General features: G+C 37.6%; 1 protein-coding gene across 1 annotated transcript in view; it reads left to right on the top strand.

Moving 5' to 3' along the window:
* Window positions 1-18,032, top strand: part of LOC126091962 (death domain-associated protein 6-like) — a 167,349-nt gene extending 149,317 nt beyond the window's left edge. Inside the window, exon 8 of the mRNA XM_049907311.1 lies at window positions 17,136-18,032. Within this exon, the coding sequence (XP_049763268.1) occupies window positions 17,136-17,680 (545 nt within the window). The 3' untranslated portion in view covers window positions 17,681-18,032. The remainder of the gene's footprint in view (window positions 1-17,135) is intronic.
* The last annotated feature ends 4,090 nt before the right edge of the window (window positions 18,033-22,122 follow it).

The raw sequence follows: 22,122 nt of genomic DNA, 5'->3' as shown, positions 1-22,122 counted from the left end.
ATCATAAAAACAAAGATGATGTAACTTACAAAACGAAAGCGTTGGTATGTTGATAGAGACACTAACAAACACAAAAACACACACAAAATTCAAGCTTTCGCAACCCACGGTTGCTTCATCAGGAAAGAGGGAAGGTTCCTTCTTTCCTGATGAAGCAACCGTGGGTTTCAAAAGCTTGAATTTTGTCTGTGTTTTTGTGTTTGTTAGTGTCTCTATCAACATACCAACGCTTTCATTTGGTAAGTTACATCATCTTTGTTTTTAGATATATTTTTCCCACGTGGAATGTTTCCCTCTATTATATTGATACAGTAATGAAATACTGCACTAGTTATGTATGTTTTCATGCTTAGCATGACGAGTTTTGAGAATTTTTTGTCATTGTCAAGTGCAAATATGTGTTTTGTATGGTGTTTGAATACGTGTTATTCTGCGTCTCATGCACTGTAGTTGTCTTTTTGAGGTTATCAGGTACTGTACCTCAGTTATGTAGAAAACCACACTCACACACACAAACTATCACTCTCATTGTTTGTTTGTGTAACATCACAAAAAATACATTCGTAAATGCTGCACTTGACAATGAGAATAAATTCTCGAAACACGTTTTGCCCAGCATGAATACAATACGTAACCAGCACTGTGTTTACACTAAAAACATATGAGCAACACAAAGTGAAAGACTGTGTCAACTAGCACTCCACGTGACCATATGCTGAAACACGCTAAATGTAGTTCGGCAGAGCTGTCACGATGATCACAATAATCACGAAACTGCATTTGCGCAGTAGAGACAGTTAGGAAATGGTTATGATTGGTCACATTATCTTCATTCGAATGACCCTAGTTACTCCCATCAGCCACCACACCATTAGAACTTGGCAGTGGCAAGAGATATGGCACAAATTGTTATAACTTTTACTCGTTTACCAGTTCAAATGTGCTGAGTAGAGTGCCCTCGCATCAAGAAACTTAACCACTTAATATTTGTAAACACTACTGGATGGCCAACATCATGCCAGCATCATATTTTGTCCACAAACATTTTTTTGTAATGCATAAATTGGGGGAAAATTATAAATATGTTGACGCAAAATCAGGTGCAAATTAACGTTGTAGGCATAGGAAATTTGAGAGGACCGATAAAAAAAATATCGTAAATGGCGGGAAAACATTGATTCCGGGAACGTATAAATGGGGTTATACTGTACGCTCTTCGCATCAAAAAAGTAAATCAGCATTGTTTTGATGTTTTATTGACTTGACAACATTTTTTTGAATGGGGTGGTGAAGATGTCTTCCATTGGCTTGACAGTAGCTTTATTTCTTGGTTGTACCCATAGCACCTTGACTCCTCACCAGTAACGACCTTTGACAGAAAATCTGGATCTGTTTCAAGCTGCTGTTTCAAAGCACAACATGTTTCAACTCGACATTCCTTTCGATTGTCAGTCAGAACCTGAGGAACAAACTTGACAGCAATCCTTGTCATTCCCAAATTTTCTGTTAAAATTCGTTGAACTGAGCTCCAAGATCCACTAATCACTGGCAGTTCGTCAGTTGTCTGTCGATGGTCTTTCAGCTCTAATTTTTTCAGTATTTTTGACGATTTGGGCAGATGATGGATGTCCAGAATGCGATTTGTCATCAATAGACATGTCACCATTTTTAAATTGAGCAAACCACTCGTACACTTTAGTTTTTTGTATAGCATCATCTTGGTAAGGTGTTTTCAACATTAAAACAATTTCAGCAGCATTTTTACCAAGTAGAAAACAAAATTTCACAGCTGCACATTGTTCACCTGCCATCATGAGAAACAAAACAAGAACAAAACAGCACTAGCAAAAACAGTCACTGGGGATGAACAGAACAAGCCAGGTTGACAACACAGGCAGCTCTGAACTGTAATGAGTTGTGCTATACAAGCCTAGCGGAAGAAATGCGTACTACACAAGCTCCCCACCCAAGCAGTGTTATTCCAGGTTTTTTTTTTACCCTCTCATACACTGATCAGCCCCAAAAGTATGACCACCTACTTAATAGTCTATATGTCCATCTTTGGCTCGAATAACAGCAGCAATGCATCATGGCATGGAAGCAATGGTGGGTCACTGGAGGGAGTTGGCAGCACATCTGCAGACACAAGGCACCCAATTCCCGTAATTTCTGGGGAGGGTGGTCAATAAGTTCTGATGCCATGTTCTGATCTGGTGAGTTGGGGACCAGCAGATCAATTGGAACTCACCACTGTGTTCCTAAAACTGTTCCATCATACTCCTGGCCTTGTGACATGGTGCATTCCCTGTTGTAAAATGCCACTGCTGTCAGGAAATATGATTGTCATGAACGGGTGTACTTGGTTTGCAACCAGTGTGTGATACTCTTGAGCTGTGATTGTGCCTTGCATGAGCTTCATTGGACCCATGGATGCCCACGTGAATGTTCCCCAGAGCATAATGCAGCCGCTGCCAGCTTGTGTCTGTTCTCAGTACAGGTGTCAAGTAGCTGTTCCCCTGGAAGATATTGGATTCATGCTCTCCCATTGGCATGATGAAGAAGGTATCGGGATTCACCAGACCATGCAATGCTCTGCCACAGTGCCAACATCCAGTGCCAATGGTTACATGCCCATTTCAGTTGTAGTTGCCAATGGTCACATGCCCATTTCAGTTGTAATTGCCAATGTCATGGTGGTAACATCAGAACATGCATGTGTCGTTGGCTGTGGAGGCCCATCCTTTGGAGCGTTCAGTGCACTTTATGTTCAGACACACTTGTACTCTGTCCAGCATTAAAGTCTGTTGATAGTTCTGCCACAGTTCACCACCTGTGCTGTTTTATCAGTCTGCCCAGCATACGATGCTCAACATCTGTAGTGTGAGTGGCCGCCCAACCCCATGACGGTGGACATGGTTTCACCACATGTTGAAGAACTCATCACAGCACTCCTTGAATACTCCTCAAGTCATGCACTTTCCAAAATGCTCATACCAAGCCTCTGAGCCATCACAATATGCCCTCAGTCAAACTCAGGTAGATTGCGTGCCTTTCTCATCCTACATATGGACAGCACACTCACTGATACCACATGCACCATACGTGTGTCTGAGTAACAGTCATTATACAGGGTGAATCACATAAGCCATAACACCCCTTTTATTACACGAAAGGTTACACATATTGATGCAGTTTTCAGCAAATTTTAGAGCATTCAGGGGCATGTGTTTTTTTGTTTGGTTAATGTTTTTAGCGCTGGTATCAATGGAGATATTGAAGCAAGTATTTTTTAAATAGAACTGTATACCTTTTATAACTGCATTTAATAACTCTTGAGAAGACAATTACAGTGATATAGCATTTGTTAATGTTGTCATTGAAACTTGTCATACAAAAATTAAAGAAATGTCATAGAATTTGAGAGCACGGTGGCCGATATTGACATTAGTGGTGCAAACACTGCCAAGTAGAGCTCTCATGCTATGCTGTGACAGAATGTCAACACATTTGCCTGTTTACTTACCTGCACTGCAGGCCACTGGGCCACTCATTTCTGCTTCAACGTTCATAGTGTGCATACATACAACAATGAGGAGAAGTTAGATATGCTAATTTTATACAGTAACTGTAAAAGAAATGCCATAAAAACAGTACAGTGGTATAGGGCTATATATCCAGATAGCCAGTGTCCGATGCACCAGGCAGTTGCACAAATTATTAAGAAGTTGGTTCGGACAGGCTGCTTGAATATCAGAAAGAGAATGAGAAAGAGGACTGCAACTGACAGACAACACAAAGAAGCTGTTCTAGCTACATCGCTAATGAATCCACACAGTGCTACGAGACATATTGCCAAGGAATATGGAATCAGCCAGACAAGTGACATTCACAGTCTGCATCAACAGAATTTCCATCCTCATCATCTATCACTTCATCAGGCACTTGACAACGGTGTATATCAAACATCATACAGAATTTTATTGGTTTGCCTTTCAGCAACTGAGATGACCCTATGTTTTTTGCAACATGTGCTCTTTATCGATGAAGCAACGTTTACTAACCACAGTACAGCAAAAAATCCACACTAGCTTCCTCAGGTTCAACATCAGTGGCCATGGAGTGTAAACGTAAGGTGCGTCATCATAGGTAATTACATTGTGGGACCTGACTCTACCTCAGGCATTCTAAATGGACATTCGTACACACTGTTGTTATGTGCTAACATTCAGCATTAAACAATGTTTCAAGTGAAGAATATTTATTTTGCAATGTACTGGTGATCACCGAAGTATTTTTAATGAAATGTTTAGTTTAACAAATGTATCCTGTATGATATAATTTATAGCAGTGTAGGTAGAGACAGTTGTCCAACAGCATGCATTTTACCTCTAAGCAGCTCACAGCCATGTACAGAAGACAGAGGTCATATATTCCTTCTAACATTTAGATATTTAATTCAGAAGTTGCTTTCTGCAACATATTGATATGCTAGACACTAGCCTATGTCATATTTCATAATAACAACATTTGTATGGCTTCATATGGTCTCTCTACAGGGTCTTTTTTATTTAGTTTTGTTATTTTTTAAATTTGAAAACACTCTGCTACCTGTCAGGCACATTATTTGCATGAGAAGAGTTTTATAACTGCACATTCACCCCTTTCTGTGCCAAAGTTAATTTATTAAAAGGGTAATGAAGATTATTTTTCTTTCTTTTCTTATCATTTTGAATATCTCTATTGCTGCTGAACTTAGATGGATTCCTGGTGACAGATTTCATAAGTGAATTAATGTACTGTGAGGTTGTGATTAATATTCACAGCTGCTTAAAGAGCTACTGCTACCTGCAAGATGTACATGTGTGAGCTCCCCACATGGTTGTAATTACTTTCCTTTATTTAATCAATACCTTTTGCTTGAGCGAGGTGTTATCCCAGAATGTTATTCTATAAGACATTAATGAATAGAAAATATGAAAAATTTGTCAACTTACTGGCTTCTGTAGCCACAAATTTTGCAGTTATTTTTATGGAAAAAGTAGTCAAACCTAAATGTCTGAGCAGCTCTACTATGTGGTTTTTCTAGTTTAAGTTTTCATCAGTATGGACACGTTATAATTTACAGTTTTCTACCCTGTTTATAATTTCTTATAAATATATTATGTGAATAGGAGGTGGGATAATTTTGACAATACAAAATTGAATAAACTGCTCTTTTTCTTTTTTTTAGTTTAAGGCTAGGTAATTAATGCAAAACCATTCCATATTTTTCAGAAAAATGTCATTTACTCATTTCTGTGTTGATGCGTCTTTGCTTGGCTTCACAAGTATGCTTGTATTATGTGGGAACAGGACTAATTCTGTCTCTGGATTCAAATAAAATGACAGATTGTTAATGTAAAATAAGAACAGTAGTGGGCCAGTGACCAAGTGCTGTGGGATTCTCATTGTAATTTCTCCCTCTGCTAAGGTGGCAGGGGTAAAGTACAGGGAGTGGAAGATTGTCTACAACTTGTTTGGAAACCAGACTGCAATTTATTAGTCGAAGGATACGAAAGAGGAGGTGCAGTTAAGAGTGAGACAGGGTTTCAGCTGCCCCCAGTGTTATTCAGTCTTCACATTCAGGTTCAATCTGTACATTGAACAGGCAGTAAAGAAAACCAAGGACAAATTTAGAAAGGACATTAAAGTTCAAGGAAAAGAAATAAAAATATTTGAGATTTTCTGATGACACTATAATTCAGTTAAAGACACCAAAGGACTTGGAGGAAACATTGAATGGAATTGTTAGTTTCTTAAAAATAGGTTACAAGATGACATCACGAAAGAAAAACAAGGGTAATGAAATACAGTTGAATTAATACTGAGGGGATTAGATTAAAAAATGAGCTACTAAAAGCCGTAAATGAGTTTTGATATTTGGACAGCAATGCAACTGATGATGGCTAAAATGATTACGATATTAAATGAAGACTTGGCGACAACAACAAAAGCATTTTTGAAAAAGAGGGATTTGTTAACACCGAATATAAACTTAATGTGTTAGGAAGTCTTTTCTGAAAGAATTTGTCTGGAGTTTACCCCTGTACAGAAATAAAATATTGATGATATACAGTTCAGAAAGAACAGAATAGAAGCTTAGAAATGTGAGACTACAGAAGAATGCTGGGAATTAAATGAGTAATTTGAATAACAAATGGATGTAGGCTTGTAGTGGTTACGTAGGGATGAAAAGACTACTTGCACAGGATAGGCCAGCATGGAGAGCTGCTTCAAACCAGGTTTTGAACTGAAGACCATAGCAACAACAAATGTGCTTAATGACAGGTGCTGGTGTGCCAACCAGCCTGGTTGTATTTTTTGGGTGGTTTTCCATATCCACCTAGGTAAATACTGGGCTGGTTCCCACATCCCACCTCAGATACATGACGTTATAACACCTATACCCCAACAGAACAAATAGTCCTGTCATGGGAAAAGCTACATTTAACACTACTGGTGTCGCGATAATGCGTGAACTACACAGTTTCCCAATAACAGGACTTTCAGACTGTCACAAGGAGGTTACACACAACACAATCACGGACTATTGGTATCAAATATGGCCTAAGCATGCAGTAGGTGTTACCCTCTGAGAGGAGTTTTGGATTTGACTGTTTTTCCTAACAGAAGAAAGGTAACTTCGTAATGATAGTAGTTGGCAGATTGCAGAAAGACTAAATTTGGCAAGAAATTTCAGTAACAGATGATTGGTGAATGAAATACTAGTACGGTTGCGAGCCTAATTAGGCATAATAATGTGAAAACATTATTCTGAAAGAATCTATTCTTACTATTGCAAGAGGACTTTTCATTAATTTCTGATTAGTGAAGTGCAATGAATACACACAAATGGATGAACTACAAAGTGGGTAGTAGCAGTAATCACTTTCACAGATAAGTCATAGAATTACAATTGAGACCTTTCCTTTCATATATCACAGTCATTACCTCTACCTTTAACTAATTCAGCCTAAACTTGTTTTTCAGAACCCACACAAGACAAAATAGCACATGATAGTAGCCCAGCTTGATTAACACACATTTACAGTACATATGCTATAAGACAACACTGTATACAAACCTTTTAAATTTATTCTTTCAATAATCACTTCAGGTCTCTGGTTGCAAAACAACTGTTCAAATTGATTTCTTTCTGGTATAAAAGAATGAAATGTAATCCCATAAACTGTCTTTTCATCATATGAGCAAACTATACACACTTACAGAAACAATGTGGTATTATGGTAAAAGTCAGATTACTCCCTCGCTTGAGATCTTTAATCTTGCAGTGTTTCAAAACTACTAGCATTGACAATACTCTCTACTACTTTAAACATGACTTCAAGTGAAAGTTCAGCTTCCATCAACATCTAAACCAACTGCTTTTTGATACCACTTGTGAAGCAAGTGAATTTTACTGACACTTTTTAAAGCAAATGAACATTAAAACACTTTTCCCCAGGTAATACTCTTGCCTGGTTTCATATTTAAGTTCAGTTCATAGTTAAGATTCAAAATGATCAGACATAAAGAGTTTGTTTTTATCTACATATGAAACAGGTAATTTTACCAAGCACATTAAGTGTACTAGCACAAAACTTTGACACACACATTTAAAGCAGTATGAAGCTCTTGAAACTTTGTAATACGTCTCTCATTGAGTGCCTTTCTTTGTCTATGCAACAGTTAATTTAATCAACAACATATTATTAATTTCTCATTCAATTCCAGGCATTCTTGTATAAATCAAGAATTTAACTAGTTATTTTTATGAAGGATACTCAGATTTCGTCACTTACAAGGAGAGTTTCCTATTTGGATAAGTGCACAGGACATACTCATTCTTCAAACACAGTTTTTCAATATTAGAATTATAATTTCGCAAAACCAAACACAAAATTACTGGTTCATACAGTTATACAGTTCTGACCTTTCGCATGTGTGATGAAGTGGTTGCGGCGAGCATGTGGCTGTTACGTTGGCATTAATAAGCTCTATTTACTTCTTCTTGGTGTCATTAATATCATTTTTAGAGCCTTTCCCAAAGCTAGAGCACTATTTTTAACCACAAATTACATCCGAGGCCATTTCATCTCGATTGCAGTACTGTAAGCCTTGCTCAGCACTTGCACTGTTCATTCATCAGTTACTGGCTGCCGACTCAATACTGTGCTCTCTCATTTGCCACCCAGGCTCATGTCAACTCACTTCCATTGCAGAGGGGAATTACTCTTGGTTTTACTTTATATAATGCAAAGTCCCTAGGTATGAACCAGCTGTTACATAGTTACAAACAGACATATTTTAAAAAATCTCATCATTTAAACATATTAAGAAGTTATCAAAAAATATCCATAATTAAATGATATTGCCCTCCAAGTAATACAAAGAACTTAACTCACAAAGAGTAAATATTTCACACAACTCTACTTCTTTATAGTAGATCAAAGACATTTCATAATAATATACCTAAAAACAAAGATGATGTGACTTACCAAATGAAAGTGCTGGCAGGTCGACAGACACACAAACGAACACAAACATACACACAAAATTCAGGCTTTCGCAACAAACAGTTGCCTCATCAGGAAAGAGGGAAGGAGAGGGAAAGACGGAAGGATGTGGGTTTTAAGGGAGAGGGTAAGGAGTCATTCCAGTCCCGGGAGCGGAAAGACTTACCTTAGGGGGAAAAAAGGACGGGTATACACTCGCGCACACACACACATATCCATCCACACATATACAGACACGTGTTTGTTGCGAAAGCTTGAATTTTGTGTGTATGTTTGTGTTCGTTTGTGTGTCTGTCGACCTGCCAGCACTTTCATTTGGTAAGTCACATCATCTTTGTTTTTAGGTATATTTTTCCTTCGTGGAATGTTTCCTTCTATTATAAACATTTCATAATAAAGAATACACATTTTACATTACTCAGAATTAATCAGTACAAATTATTTACAATATCAATAGTAGTGTTACAACATGCAGACACATTGAAAACAGATGTAACATTTGCCCATGCGATTCCACTAGGTGCGGACAGAAGAGGTACATGAATTTCTCCCTGGCGAGGGGGAGTTGGGGGGAGGGGGAGTTGGCAGTAGCAGTAGCTTTGAAATGTCTTTGGAAGTGGTGCTTCCCATCATAATAAGAGGAGGAAGGACACACTTCCTAATCCTGGTTCAAACAGCTCAAAATATTATTTCCTAACTCTCCTAGAAATAGTTTTTATCACTGGCTGCAAACTGTAAAGCAGTCTGGACTTGGTAGAAATATTGGAGCACACAACCAGTGTAAGGTATTTACACATCTATCAAACACTGGAAACTCCAGATTGGAATATAAACAGTATTAGGAAAGGGATAGATTGCTGTTCACCATAAGATGACCTGTTGAGTTGCAGACAGGCACAATGAAAATACTGTTACACATTGTAGCTTTGGGACAGAATATTCTCCAGGAAGAAAACTACACACACACACACACACACACACACACACACACACACACACACACACACAAAAAATCAAGCTACACGTCTATCACATTTGGCATGACTAACAATAGTGAGAAACAGCAGGAGTCTGGAAACGGGGATACAACAGTGATTTTCTGCTGTTGTCTGCTTATTCCAAGACATTTGAGGATGAGGAAGACATTATCCAATGTCAGTCAGTGGAATATTTCTCTTTAGTTTTTCTAGTGTCTTGTTAAATTTTGTGATATCAAGTTTTACATAAAACTGCTTTTGAACCACTTTCACAATTTCATGTGGTTGTAAAATGGCTAAAATCTCATCCAAATGATGGGTCCATTAATTTCAGTGTTTGAGAGTGTAGATTATTATGTGGAGCAAAATAGCCCACGAGGAAATGAATTAATGACTCGGCAAACGGCTGTCTGATGAATTCCAAGCAGATATCTGCTATATGTGTTATTCACAGAAATATTCAAATAAATTGCTACATATCTCTGTACTATCCATCTTACTGTATTCATTTAACTGATTCACATTATGAATGAGCTAGAAAAATTTCAGACCTGAGGACATCATCAAATCCCACTTTAAGCATGTTTGAGGTCAGTTATTTTTATTGTATCAAAATAACTTACACACAATTCCAGATGGGAAACAATCAAACCATTTTCATATTGAGCACAATACAAACTTTGTCAGTGTCATGTGCTAACACTCAAGAGGTGTTAGACACACAATTAAATAGTGACCAATTCATACCAAGTCCTCGATAAGACAAACATGCATCCTCAAATATCATATTCAGCTATAGTGCTCCAGACATTTAAAGGGGCAATAGGTATGATGAATGATGTAGTTACCCTCTCTTAAGTGCTGACAGCTTAGTTTATTTGTACTCCTGTATAAATCTAAATCTACACCTACGTCTACATACATATACTCTACAAGTCCCCATATGGTGCATGGCAGTGGCACTTTGTACCACTACTAATCATTCCCATTCCTGCTCTACTTGCAGATGAAGTGAGGGAAACATCACTGTCGTTGTTCCATACAAGCCCTGATTTCTATCACTTTGTCTTTGTCGTCCTTACTTAAGATATATGTTGAAGGCATAGAATCATTCTGCAGTCTGCGAATGCTAGTACTCTGAACTTATCTGGTGGGGATCCCCAAAGCTCGATCAGTGCCCGAGAATGTGTCGCTCTAGTGTTCCGTAAGCAGTCTCCATGAAGGAGGAGCTACACTATCCTAGAGTTGTCCCAGTAAAGTGAAGCTGACCATTTGCTTTTTGTTCAGGTAATCACAAGTGCTTGTTCCATTTCATGTCGATTTGCAATATTTTGCCTAGATATTTAATAAATGTCACTGTGTCAAGCACACAACTGTACTGCATTTGAACAGTGTTGGATTTTTTATCCTACTCATCTGCATTAACTTAAACTTTTCCAAATTTAGAGCAAGGTTTCATTTGTCACTAAACAGTAAAACAGCTTTGTGTGGGATGTATAATTTTTTTTTTACTTAATGCTCTCTCTCTCTCTCTCTCTCTCTCTCTCTCTCTCTCTCTCTCTCTTTATTTCTAGGCCTTTGTTGGGATTCATTTTGTAATGTTCCTTACACTTCAATTAGAAGTGCTTGATATTTTGGAAAATGAGTGAAAATATTTTATTTCAGTTCTCAATATGCAACATTTTTGATAGGTTAAACTGTGCTGAACCAGAACCCCTGCCCCATCTTATGTGAACCACTTGCACACACCTTCCAGATGAATAACCTCCCTCCATTCTCCTAAGAACTCTCCGAGAATAGAACTAGAGGAAATCTGCAATAAAATTTGTATTTCATAAGTTAGTATAGAGAGTGGATATATTGATTTACCTTGGAGGTGGTTCACAGGAAAAACTACAGTCAGTTCACTTTCCATAAGAATTTTTCTAATTTTATGGTAGCAGTAATTACAAGAGCTACTTGTCAAAGGAAGATTGTTTGTTGGTTCTGCTGTGAGCATACCATCTCAGCATGTTAAAAGGAAGGTTGAAAGTGGTGTTTGATATCTTTCATGTGGTATTTCCCAGCTGGGATTTTAGACCATTTCTGTGATCTTCCTATGCTGGATGAATAAACCCTTGACAAATTCTCTGTGGGTTTCATCTGTCACTCCCATTAATCCAGCATGGTTCAGTTCCCAGACTGCCAAACAATAATGAAGAACTAATCAGACAGAAGTTTTGTCAATGCTCTCCTCCATTGAGTGATTAGGCTTCCTTAGGATTCTTCTACTGAAGATGTTTTCCATCCCGAAGGCAGATTTGTATGGTCATTGCTCTCTGAGTCACTCCTGATGATTGAACCTTTAGTCAGATGTTAGAATTTGCCTGGAATTCGGATCCTTGCATTTTGTTGGCAAAGTGCTACTATACTATCCAGTCACATTAATGTGACCACTTGTCAAAAGCCTGGATAAACTCCTTTTGCAGTATGGAACGCAGCCCGATTGAGGTGGTCCCATAGATTCTTGATCAGGTTAAAATACAGGGAATTTGGTGGCCAGGGGAGAATGGTCAACTCATGTTGGTGCTCTTCGAACCACGTATATACCTGCACGCTGTGTCTCAAATTGCATTGTCCTGCTGGTGAATGCCATCATGCTGAGGAAGAACAAACTGTATGTAGGGGTGGATGGACATGGTCGCTTTTGTTGATCCACCAATGGAATGCTATGAAAACATTCCCCAAACCATAATGCTCCCTTCTGATTGCACGATGTTTGCTTCCAGACATTTCATGCTGTACACACCAATGGCCATCTGCCTGATGGTGCATAAAATGTGATTAATCTGTAAAGGCCATGTGTTGCCACTCCTTGGATGTGCAGTTGCAGTATTGGTGTGCAAATTGCAGCCCCTGTTGCTTATGAGTAACAGTCAGCATGGGTGCATGAATTAACCTGCTGTGGTGACCCATATGCAGTATCTTTCACTAAACAGTGTTGAAGAGACTCTGTTGGTAGCCTCTTTGTTCATCTGAGCGGTCAGTGCTCAACAGTTTCATGTCTGTTCACCCGTTCATATTTCGGCAGTCATCGTCGCCCATGGTGCAACACAGTTGCCGTGGTGCTGGTTTTGGTTGGCACCATTTTTCCACACACAGTATAATTTAATTACAGCAGCATGCAAACAGTTTACAAACTTAACCATTTCTATAGGTCTTGCACCCTAGGCCTGAAAGCCAATCATAATGTCTATTTGGATGTCAGATAAAGAACTCTGTTTCTGCATTATGACGATGACAGCAGTGTTTCCAGTGACCCTGTGACTCACTTTATATACCCTCCAATGTCAGTGCTGCCACCTGCTGTTTGTAAGTGGTTATTGCGTATTGAAGCTGAAAATAGGTGATGGCCACTTTAATGTGACTGGACCATGTAATTGCAATATGTGAGTATGCCTCATTGACCAAATCAAAGTTTCAGCTTGCTACTTGGAGGGAGTTTTAACCTTAACAACAGTGGTGTTATCAGAATAAAGCACAAGTTATTTACAATTAACTCACAGAAAGTAACTGTTCTTGGCTTGTCTGGAAATACGCAAAATGAAAAACTTCTGGAGATGGATACCTTGTGGTCAATACAGCATTCTGAAAGATTGTTCAGTAACTCACACATCAGTACAAGAGAAATATGACTGGGAGGGACAAGAGAAATATGACTGGGAGGGACTTGGATGTGAACCATGCTCTTGGTGCACCCATAAGCTGTTGGCTCATCCACTGAAAGCACAGCTAGAAGTTGAGCAGTGAGTGAAGACAGTACTGCATCAGGCAGGTAGGAAAGTCTGTGCATTTAGCCATATGTCGATGATAGTTAATAATAAAGTCCAAATCACGGTCCAAGAAAATCATGCAGTGCAGGGTTGTCATCAAAGGACATACCAGAGAGCTTGCTGTAAACGTTGGCTTGTTGTGGTTGGGGAAGCTGGGTCACGGTGAGCACAGAAATCGCTTAATATTTTTATTTCATCTACAGTAACTGCAATAGAAAGTTGAAACTCTACGAGTCACATAATTACATTAGTTGTTTCTGTAATTTTTCTCTTTGTTCTCACATTAACAGTTTTGGGACAAATACTGGTAAAGCTCTGTCTCTTGTGCCCACTGTCCACCATGTAGGGATAGAGTGAGAAATTGCTTGGGACACTATGAGCACACATTTGGGAAGGTAAATTATGACGTAAAGACTTCTTTTCTCCTAATTAACACATTTATTTCGTTGTTAGACATATATTTTCACATGTTTACTGAACATTGTAATGGTACAAAGAGACTTTTTTTTGTGGATTATTCTGCATAGTGAAATGGTTGCCACTTTTATGTGATTTCTTCAGGCAGGACACTTGTGTAATTTTTTTCTCATTGTTGGTAGAAGTGATTATGGCAACAAAGTGCCGAAATGGGATCTGTTTTTTTGCAATGTATTCCCCTTCACCACTACATAATCATCTTGTTTGAGATCTTCAGTGAGCATTGTGAATGTATTGTGATCTCTATCACTACTACAAAAATCAGTGTCGTCCATTGTCTGTGTCATCCAACTCGATTTGCATTTCTGCCCGAGAGTCATTACTTTAAAAAATAAGCTGCATTTTGGCTCTGGCTGTTTGTTTCTCAGGGATCATATCTTTTGCAGTTCCCTTTGCTTCCTTCTACTTTTGTTCAACAAGTATTTGTTTTTCTGGGATGTCTGTCAAGATTCATGTTTTGCCCCTTTTCCTTCTGGCAATTGAACTTTACTTTGGTTGTGCCTTTCTGGGTGGACTAGTTTCTTGAGGTTTGACACACAAGCATGATGCTCTACTGGTATCATCTCTTGAAGGCCAAGGTGTAGCCTTTTATTGCAATTTCCTGGACTCGTCTGAAGGTTGATAAAACACTTTCATAATCAACTTTATCATTAATTGCATCATAGTTCTCTTTCTCATTTTCCTCAGTTGTTTCGTGCTGCATTACAGAAGCAGACAGGAAATCTTGCTCTGTAAAAATATTTGTGTCAAGAGGGTAGATGCTTATGCACTGGAATCCTGATATGATATTGGATACTGTGAATGCCATCAGATATGCTCTTCCAGTTAAGTGCTGCAACATTTTTGAATCTGATAGTCTTTTCAGGGTTAATTTTCATAAAGTTGCCACAAGCCCTGTAATAAAACCTCTTAAAAGGACCATAAAGACCATAAACAGTTCTGTCTAGAAGTTGTAGTTTGTGGCTATAATGAGATTGGAGTGTCAGAATAGTCACACCATTCTGCATTTCTATGTCCATACAATCTATATTGAGATGGCTTCCATGATTGTCATAAATCAACAAAACTGGGTTGTTAGGAGATGCACTAGAACATTTAACAACATGGTTCATGTAATTACGTGAACAAAATTTCCCCCCATCATCTACCCTGGCTTCTGAGCTAACCTTACTGTTTATGGTGGTACGCCATGTAGTGTGTGTTCTGGATAATGAACTGTAGGGAATATTATTGCAGGTGAAATAGAATTCCTCAATGCAGTTACACAAGAAGTTAGGGTAACAAGTTGGCCATGTCCAATTGGTGTACAGCATACTACCTACTTTTTTGCTGGTGTCTGCATAAGAACGCTCCCACATCCTGGGGGCTGGCACTAGTTGTTCATGATAATGATGTAGGCTGTAGCTTCCTCAAACTCAGTGAATGATGTTGTTTCAAAAGCCTGGACCAGCTCGTTTATTTGTCTCCCAATTTTCAAGCATTCTGATATTACTGCGAGCTGCTGTCTCATATGCCAGCTTAGCAAGCTGTGTAATGGTATACCATGCAGCATGTCAGCAGATACTTCAGCATACTCTTGTAAAAGTGATTTTGCTTCAATGTAAAAACTTGTTTAAAATTATACTTTGGATAAAATCGAACTTCTTCAAAGGCTGGTGCAGCCTTTGCTTTGTTTACATATCTGGAAAAATAAATTTGTGAATTAGTGTAGCTTTTAGAGTTATATACATGTTTCATATTGCAGTTTCAAATTTGGCTATAGATAAATTACGCTAGTGTGCTGTGCAAGTGTCTGTTTAGGAATTCCGTATTCTTTAGATGCTGCAAGCACAGTGTAACTGTCTTTTAGGAAAGCTTGTACAACTTCTTTCATCCTGTCTTCAGGTGTCATACGATATTAGTTTTCCTTTTCCTATTCTGCATCATATTTCTTGAAACATGAGAGAGGAAAGAGGAGAAGACTACAGGACAATAATTTTAATGATAGTGAAACACACTGGGCAGTATGTCCAATGTGCCCCTAGCATCAGTTGCCCATTGTGCCCCATACATAAAGTATGCAAAACTTACTACATAATAAAATTAGAAGTACTTGTATGATCAATTTCAGTGCTTCAATATCCTTTCCAAATTTACTGCATTCACATTTAATGCTTTTGACTTTCATGGACAATAAGTTGTACAAGTAGAAATGTTTTTATTTCATGGAAATCCTTGCAAAAAATGAGGTTCAGACACACTTGCGACTTTTTGCCAGTAGTGCAGCCAGTGGCCATCTTGAAAAATCAGTTGGTGTTACCAACATATGAATACCTTACCTTGGTGAAATCACAATACCCTACTCTCACCTATAGACGTTTTTAATAATGAACTTATCATTGTGCCCCTATGCTCACTGTACGAGTGAGACTGTGGTGGTCCGTGGCAACCCTTAAATCTACTGTGAAAGTTTTGGTATGTGATATGGCACTGTGATTGTGTCTTTCTATGGTGTGCCCTAAAGACCTCATTGGACTTAATTATCGATTGATTTGTCAATATGTCCAGTGTGATTACAAGAAATATCATTAGACAGTTCTTCTTGTATCCTGTGTTTACTTAGCAGTGGGGAAACCTGAAAATATCAAGTCTTTTTGCCAATTTATACAAAGTATTTTTAATTTAGTTTGTTAGTCAGTTACATTCAGGATGTTGTATGTTTATCAAGTTCTGAGGGTACCAGTGGTATTTCTGTTCTCCGGAATCAACTGATTTTATGGCAGACTGATATACAGAATTTTGTAACAGCTAAAGAAAAAAAAAATCTATTTGTTATTAATGTTACTGACTGTTTAAATCATGGTGTGCTTGAAATATGAAAGTCAGTGTTGTGTTACTCTTAGAACACCACCTGTCATCCCTTCTCTGTCCAGTATTTACAATGTATATATAGTTTTGAAATAATCATTATACTTATTTGAGATACTTATTTTTTTTTCTATACACATTATTATTATTATTTTCATTATTATCATCCATTGTTTGTTTCTATACACAGTTATTTCTGTGATTTGTGCTGGACTGTATACCTCTTCGTAATGTGACTTGTACATACAGCTGTACAAAATGAACAAAGGATGAACAAATGTTATAATAATAAAAGTTGCAGATTTTTCAATAACAATGCATTTCTACTTGGCTAGAAAAACTAGACAGTTAAGATGTAACATTTGAGGGTTGTTTAACCAGAAAAGGATATTTAATTAGCAAATTTGCTTATTCAGAATTTTGAGAAAAACTTTTGAAGCCTTATTGTTTTTTATTAATTGTTTCAGATATGGATAACAATGACAATGATACCAGTGAAAATGAAGAAGAATCCAATGAGGAGAGTGGTGGCAATGTGGATGGAGAAGACCTACAGACAGAGGAAACTGTGTGTGAAGATAATAACAGCAAACAAGCAGAAAATGAAGAAGAAATTGTGGTAATTCATGAACAAAAATCAGAACATAATAGTGACAATAAGGCAAAGTTACTTCGTGAAGCAGAAAGGAGCAAAAAGAATGAAAAATGTAATTTGCTTCAGGAATCACCAGGAAGAGAACTTAAAGAGAGAGTGGTAATTGCCACAGCTTCAATCAAAGTTGAAGCACATGGTATGCCACATAAAATCGATGTTAGGGTGTCAAATTTTTCTTCTGAAATGAGACCATCTAAACTGCAGGACAGACATAATGGTATGCTGCAAAAATGTGAACAGTCCAAGAATAATACATCAGAATTTCATTCACATGAATCAAAACAGGTGGAAAGGCACTTAACAACACATCCAGAGATTGATAATGACAGTGATAACGATGTCATTATCTTAGAGTGACAGTAAGCCAGTGTTTTTACCCATTGGGGATGACATTTGAATACCAACCAAATATTTAACATCAACAGTGCTTGCTTTGCACATGAAGGTTATTTACTCTTTAGTTGTAAGTTTTTAATATGTATACAGTTTATATACATTTGGTGCAGCAAGAAAGGGCACATATATTATTTTTTGCCGTTTGTAATCAGGTGTGATTTTTTATTTGTGATTTGTACAGAAAATTTTATTAGACTCGATTTATATATTGAAAGTATAGGTTCTTGAAAACAGTCCTATATTTATATAAAGGGCTTGTACTGAATTAAATAAAATACCGCCATTCTGTCTAACAGAAGGTGGCATAATGGGATGGTGAAAAGTTCTCAGCCTGGCAGTGAAAGTTTTCTGTTTCTGTTAAATCAAAAATGCTCTTTATGCTTTGACATAGTCGTATTTTAAGTCAGTACCCTCTCTGTTATGTTATTCTAATCCGTTTACAGCTCCCATAACGTGTTTGGTGGATTTGAAACATTTTACAGTAACAAACTTCTTCAGATGTGGGAAAAGATTAGTCAGCATCATACTTTTCACCCATTTGCTGTTCATATTCCACGTCACTCTATCTTATTTTATGGACTGACGAATCAGGCTTCTCAGCAAATTATGGTTCTTAAACTTCTCCTCTTCGGGGGTGATGTTTTGGGTATGTCCTCTTAGCTCGATGTCAGACTTCACTATGTTCTTGTACCTGAGTTTTGGTCTACCTTTTGGTCTTTTGTTTCTGATATTCAGATCATAGAGTAGTCTCATTAACCTTTAGCATCCTGCATCAGTCTCATTAACCTTTAGCATCCTGCATCACATATGCCCGTGCCATCTCGGTTATTATGAGATTATTTTATCTTGTAGGTGTACAGACTTGAGTCTGTTTTCAGATTTCCTCATTCCAGTTTCTATCCCTTCATTTCTTTCTGACCATGCTATGAAGAAACCACCGCTTAACTGTCCCTTCACGTGGAGGCTGTGGAAGTGCTGGATTCCTGGTGGTAAATGCTACTAGAAGTCGCGTTGGTTGCGCCAGTACCCAAAGTACCCGCTACGACGCCCCTTGGTGTGCTCCAGGGTCGAAGCGCGAACTTCCAGCCCACAGTATCACCTCACAGGTACGTAACACAAGCACTAACACTCACACTTTCCTTTCACACACGTTTTTCCATTACTCTTGTCGCAAGGCTCAGTTTGTCTTCTTCCGTGCCAACATTTTTTTTATGACATACATCGTCATGAAAATATGCAAAACAAGAAGACAAATAATTATACTTCTGAAATTCCAGTTCACATATACTTTTGTTTTACATGAAAAATCCTTCATTCTTTTGTCATTATTCTTTTGTGGCATCAGTTATCCTTAATACTAAATACATACATGTTACATAGCTTTGTTTACACATACATTTTTAAACATGAAATTTAAATATCTTATCCTAAAGAGCTGAACTTTTTCAACCTTTGATTTTTCTTTCTTATTTTCTCTCTTTTAGGGTGAACTCCTGTTGTACATAAGTTCCATTCTCGAGGTTCAATTGCTACTTCGCTATTCACAAGGGTCTTCACCACTTCTTACTGCAAGTCGTGTTATTTTTACACTACAAGTAGAAGGTGAAGAAATATCCTAAAAACTACCAATCTACAATACCTACAAAGAAGAGCTTTTAACCATAAATATTTACATTCACTCCACATTTACTCTTTGTTTCTCACTTGTACACCAGTGATTTCTACAAGCTGTGTCAACTTAGTGCAAAATTCGTCTCTCAGCATATCTGAGGTCTGCGTTTTACTTAAAGCATTGTTTGTGTATCAGCATTTTTTCGTGTTACAAGCTTGAAACTTACCTTAATTTTACTCTCCATGCTTCTTCTATTAATGTATTATGTACACTCTTAACAAACAATATTTAAGTAGGTATATTTTCAGAGATTCATGCTGTGCATGGCTATCCATTGCATGTTTCAAAAATCATGTCATATTCTCTGCTGTGGCTATGTACAAGTCCTTCATGTGTGCTTCCCACTATAATGTGTGTGTGTACGTGTATATAGTTTTAGTGTAAAAGGATTTGTAGCTTAACATTGCTTAAATATTGCCTTTGCATATTCTTCCTGTTAAATGCAGATATGTCATACATTCTCTTGGCATTCCTGAGGTATTGTTTGCTTATTAACTTCATAGGTTAGTTACTAGTTTACAGTAAGAGCAATAATCTTATTCAGATATTAGTGGTTCTTTAGGTTTCATGTAGCTTATCTTACGATGTTAACTAGGCTACAGAATGTTAATTTGTTGTTTTCTCAACTACAGACAACTGTGTGTATGCACTTAAGAAATGTTGCAAAAATGCATATTGCTTCTTGTGTTATTTTGTGCCTTGAGGTGGTCCCTACTGAGTTTGCTTCAAATTTGAGCTATTCTCAACATAAGTGTGGTTATTTGTGGTGTATTCTGTGCTTTTCTAATGGAAAATTCTTTACACTTGCCATTGCTTATTATCATAACATACATGGTTTCTAGATCGTGTCAGAGGTTCGCTGTGGCTTCATACTCTCACACATATTCTATTCTCATTACACACACTCATTCACCTTAAATCTACAATATTTGTGTGGCCCTCTCATTAGGTACCAACACCTCCATTTCCTCAATACTACCATCATTAATGTGGGCCGGGCTTTATCCTCTGGTCCCACTGTAAATTCCTCCTTCCTCCAATACTTAAAACTAAGTTAAGGCTCTCTGTAGGATTACCTCGGTGTTCACTCACATACAAAATTCTCACAAAAATCCAAGTTATATCTCTCCATGGCAGTTACCATGTGTATGACATAAGTTTTGTCTATAATAGTTCAACAGTTTGCCTTTTCCTTACAACAAAATATTCCTCCTTGTTACTCAGCTTTCAGAATACTAGCTTTTGCCCACACTTCAACTTATGTTACCTTTTGTGCTTTTCATATGCATTTATCGTGTCTTTATATTGTTCCTTACTTGCTTGGCACTTCCATCTGAAAGAAAAGTAGTGTATACTGTATAGTTTCTGCTTTTTCCTCTCATTTACTGTAATCTGTGCTTAATATTGCTTCAGTTTGCCTAGGCTTTATCTTGCAAGTGTTTGTGTATAAAGTTAGCTTGAGATGACATTTGTTTTCAGTGTTAAGTGTTTTCCCTTCTCTTACTGTCTGCCTTTTACACAGAATTAAGGTGGGTTTTGTAAATATTGTACATCATGTTCATAGCTATAGCTTTAGTGTTATGGTGGTGGGTTTTCCTTTCTCTTGTAATTTGTCATCCATCTTTTGTACATGGCTTTCCTTATTCCTATTTTTGGCTGTACATAGTGTGAACTTACTGTCTAACCTTGACTTGTTATGTACATGAAGTGTTTAGAACATGTAGTGTGTGTCTCTAGCACTCCACTATTCCTCCTGTTCTCTACAATACCTTACTTAGTCTACTTTCTTACTTAAATGTAACTTATTTCCTAAAGTAAAGTTTACTATTTACACATGTGTTTTTTCCCTGATATTGTCATAGCTTCCAAGTCAGATTATTCTTTCTCTCTCATACTAGGTTCTGTGTGTCTTAAATACTTCCTTAAATCTTTATGTGGATATCATCCCTTTATTTTCCCAGTTTTTGGGTAGCTTAGAAAGTATGCTCCAGGGTGTGGAATTTTACTAATTTTAAATGGACCAGCATAAAGCATCTGCCATTTTTTGTTCAGTTTCTTAACCTTGGTAGACTTAGGGTGTGTCCTAAGTAGTACCTCCTCTCCTACCTTGTATTCTGTTCTGTTTCCATGTCTTTTGTCAAATGCTCTCTTTCTATTTTGACTCTGTTCTTTTAAGTGTACCAGTGCTTCTCTGATCTTTTCTTCAAAAGTAACTTCATGATTGGTTAACTTAGGTAAAGGGTTGATCCATTCATTTCTTTCCTGTTGAGAAAACATTAGTTCGGATGGCGTATAGCCTGTAGATGTGTGTGGTAGATTGTTAAAAATTTCTTCGAATGGTGTAAGGTATTCTAACCATTTAGTCTGTTTATGTGGGATGTATGTTCTGATGAACCTGTTCCATTCATTGAATACCCGTTCCACTGGATTTGCTTCTGGGTGAAATCGTGAAATGAGTATGTGTCTTGTCTTGTTCTGTCATAAAAGTCTTCCATCTGTGGCTCGTGAAAGAATTGCCTGTGGTTTGCCCACTCGTGTAATGTAATCTTCTTTGATTCTCTTAATGATGGGTTGTGAGGTAACAGTTTTTGTGGCAAACAATTTCAAATATTTTGTGTATACATCATATAATGCAATCACATATTTAGTTCCTCCTTTTGATGTGGGTAAGGGTCCTGCAGCATCTAAAGCTACTATTGATAAAGGCCTCTCTGGTATTATAGGATGTAAC

The sequence above is a fragment of the Schistocerca cancellata genome, chromosome 7, assembly GCF_023864275.1.
Source record: "Schistocerca cancellata isolate TAMUIC-IGC-003103 chromosome 7, iqSchCanc2.1, whole genome shotgun sequence".
NCBI classification, from domain to species: Eukaryota; Metazoa; Arthropoda; class Insecta; order Orthoptera; family Acrididae; genus Schistocerca; species Schistocerca cancellata.
Note: the sequence above shows the minus strand (reverse complement) of the source record. Positions and strands in the feature narration are given on the sequence as shown.